The sequence below is a fragment of the Cariama cristata genome, unplaced genomic scaffold (assembly GCF_000690535.1).
Source record: "Cariama cristata isolate BGI_N322 unplaced genomic scaffold, ASM69053v1 scaffold20064, whole genome shotgun sequence".
Lineage (NCBI taxonomy): Eukaryota > Metazoa > Chordata > Aves > Cariamiformes > Cariamidae > Cariama > Cariama cristata.
Window position 1 is genome coordinate 41,162 of NW_009612598.1, and position 2,484 is coordinate 43,645.

Sequence of the window (2,484 nt, forward strand, 5' to 3'; positions counted from 1 at the left end):
GGAAAATGCACAAAGCAGAAAGTGGAGGAGGTGGAAAAAGTCCAGTGTTTATCCCCAGATGTCTGCTAACTGATTTTGAAATGGCTGAATTACCTGGGGGTCTTGCAGCAGTGGTGAAGTTGGGCCCAGGACATGTGGGGCTGTTCCACAGTCAGCAGAAGTGGCCAATGCAGAACTAGGTAGAAGCTAAATGAGTAATGCATTGCATGACAAACGATGTGAAAGACGATATGGCAAGGATGATCACTGAAATGGCAGGATCTCCGAGGCAAATGAGGGTGGCCATAAACCAGAGGCAGGGTGTTTTTGAAAGCAGGCCTAAGAATTTATTTTAGCACATTAATATTGAGTAAGTATTCCTGGAGATACTCTGGGGGATGATAGATGGACTCAAGGTATTGTTACTAATCACTGTGGTTTTAAGTTTTGGAGCTGAAGTACACTTGGCATCCCTAACACAACTGGACTTCTGATGGGAAAATTACGTTCTCCGGGAAGTAATTTAGAAGGTCAAAGAAAAACCAGAAAGAACTTCTCCAACAACGATTTCCCCTGCTCTCTAAACTGTCTTTTAGTTTGGTAATAACTCCAGAATGAAAGGATCTATTCTCACCTTCCAGATGAAAGGGCTAATGCAATTTAAAATTTTTGCATGCAAAGACTTTATGGCTTGGTAACTGGCCATGCTTGAAAGTGATCCAGGACAGGATGAACACGTGAGAGAGTGCCTGGCTGAGCTTGACCCTTTCCTTGTGTGCCCTGTCTCCTGCAGATAATGGTGATGACCGGTCCGAGAGCATCCTTGCTGAGAACCACGTGGATGGCACCACGGGGATCCTGAGTGGAGCTGGCGGGAGGAAGCCCATGAAGACAGGCATGAAGGAGCTGGCGGTTATGAGGGAGAAGGTGAACGAGCAGCAGCGGCAGATGGGCAAAGTCGGCAAGCCCCATCACAACCATGAGGACTCGAAGAAGTCACGGCTGTCGACGGGCAGGGTGAGAGGGCAGGGAGTGTGGGGAGTTAGCTGGCTGGGAAATGCCGAATGCAAAACCTTAGCAACATCTGCAACAAACTGTCTTAAAAAGAAAAAAAAATACAAAGAAAAAAAGAGGGGAGAGGGGGAGAGAAAAAAAGGAAAAGCAAACGTTTGTTTTGGCCTGAAGCTGGGGCCGAACACACCATCTGATGAACTTTGATGTGCTGGCGAGGCGGCGTTATTTTCATTGCAGCTTCACCTCCTGACAGCAGAGCTGGGGAAGGGGGGTCCCGCTGGCTCGGCACCTACCTCCGCAGGGATGCGAGCCTGCCCTTTGCCCGTGAACTGGCTTTCTCACACCCTTTTTCCCTAAGCAAGTGCCAGGGATGTCCCAAGGGGATTTGGGGAGGGAGGCGGGGGGCTGTCCGCTTACTGCAGGGCAGCCCCAGTCCAGGTTGGGGCAGGGAGGGGGGACGGGACCCAGAGCCCCCGAGGATGGGCTGTGGGGCTGTCACATAGCAGGGAGAGTGCCCGGAGTCCTCTCGGTCCCCTTCTTCCCTGTCCCTGTCTTTGCCCTCCAGTCCTTGGCCGTGGTTTCCCTCTAGTGGGAAGCTTCGTCAAGGCAACTAGATGGGATGGGGGGGCAAAGCTGCCCAAAAGGTCCGTGGTATGTATCTCTATGAACATGTAGGGTATTTATATCTGGGGAGGGCAGGGACAGAAAGGGGCTTGAAAACAGAGGCCTCATCCCCTCCAAGGAACAGGCAAAGCAGAGGTTCAAAGTAAGGTGTAGGCACCGTCAGCTTAGAGAGCTCCCACACTGCCACTGCTCCTTTGGAAAAAAACAGCAACTGCAGAAGCAGAGAGGTGTGGACTCCGGCTCACATCAGGTGAGACCAGACTGCCTTGGCTGGGAGCCCTGGCTTGGGGCTGCTGTGGAGCAAGAGGGATGCCTCCAGAGACTGGCTTTGCTGGGTGCTCTCATTCCTGGGGCTTCCCCTCCACTCTTATGGGGTCTCACATGCTTTGAGTTGCACTTCTGGGACAAAACTGCATCACAGGTGTGGGATCTGGGCTATGCTCATGGAAACGCTCCTGGTCTGTCTGGATTAGTTCTGACTCGCATCACTTGTTACCACCTATGTGACCCATGGGAGCATCTCTGAGGCTTCTCCTCCTCAGTGTCTCCAGGGCCTGTGACCTGGTGTCATATTGGCTCTTGGACACGTGAGACACATGGCACGTGGGAGAGATGTGCATTTTCCCCTGTGTGGATCTCCAAACATTGACATGTGTGGATGTGCAGCACTCTGATTTTGGGTGCCTGCAGGTGAAGTCTGCAGTGGGACCCAGTGGCAAACCTGTGTCATGAGGAGGTGCACACAGGTGTTCAGCCCTACTTGGGTTTCCATTGTCCAGCGTGTTGACATGGAATAGTTCCATTGCTCTGATTTTTTTTGTTTTTGTTTTCTGCTTTCTGGGCTCTTTTCAGACCCCTTGTCAGCAG

The 2,484-nt window shown here is 51.7% G+C and overlaps 1 protein-coding gene across 1 annotated transcript in view; it reads left to right on the forward strand.

The window, feature by feature from the left end:
- Positions 1 to 771: 771 nt before the first annotated feature.
- IGFBP2 (insulin-like growth factor binding protein 2, 36kDa) overlaps positions 772 to 2,484 on the forward strand; it is a 4,439-nt gene continuing 2,726 nt past the window's right edge. Inside the window, exons 1-2 of the mRNA XM_009698720.1 lie at positions 772 to 996; positions 2,470 to 2,484. The exon at positions 2,470 to 2,484 is cut by the window's right edge and continues 150 nt beyond it. Of these exons, the coding sequence (XP_009697022.1) occupies positions 865 to 996; positions 2,470 to 2,484 (147 nt within the window). The 5' untranslated portion in view covers positions 772 to 864. The remainder of the gene's footprint in view (positions 997 to 2,469) is intronic.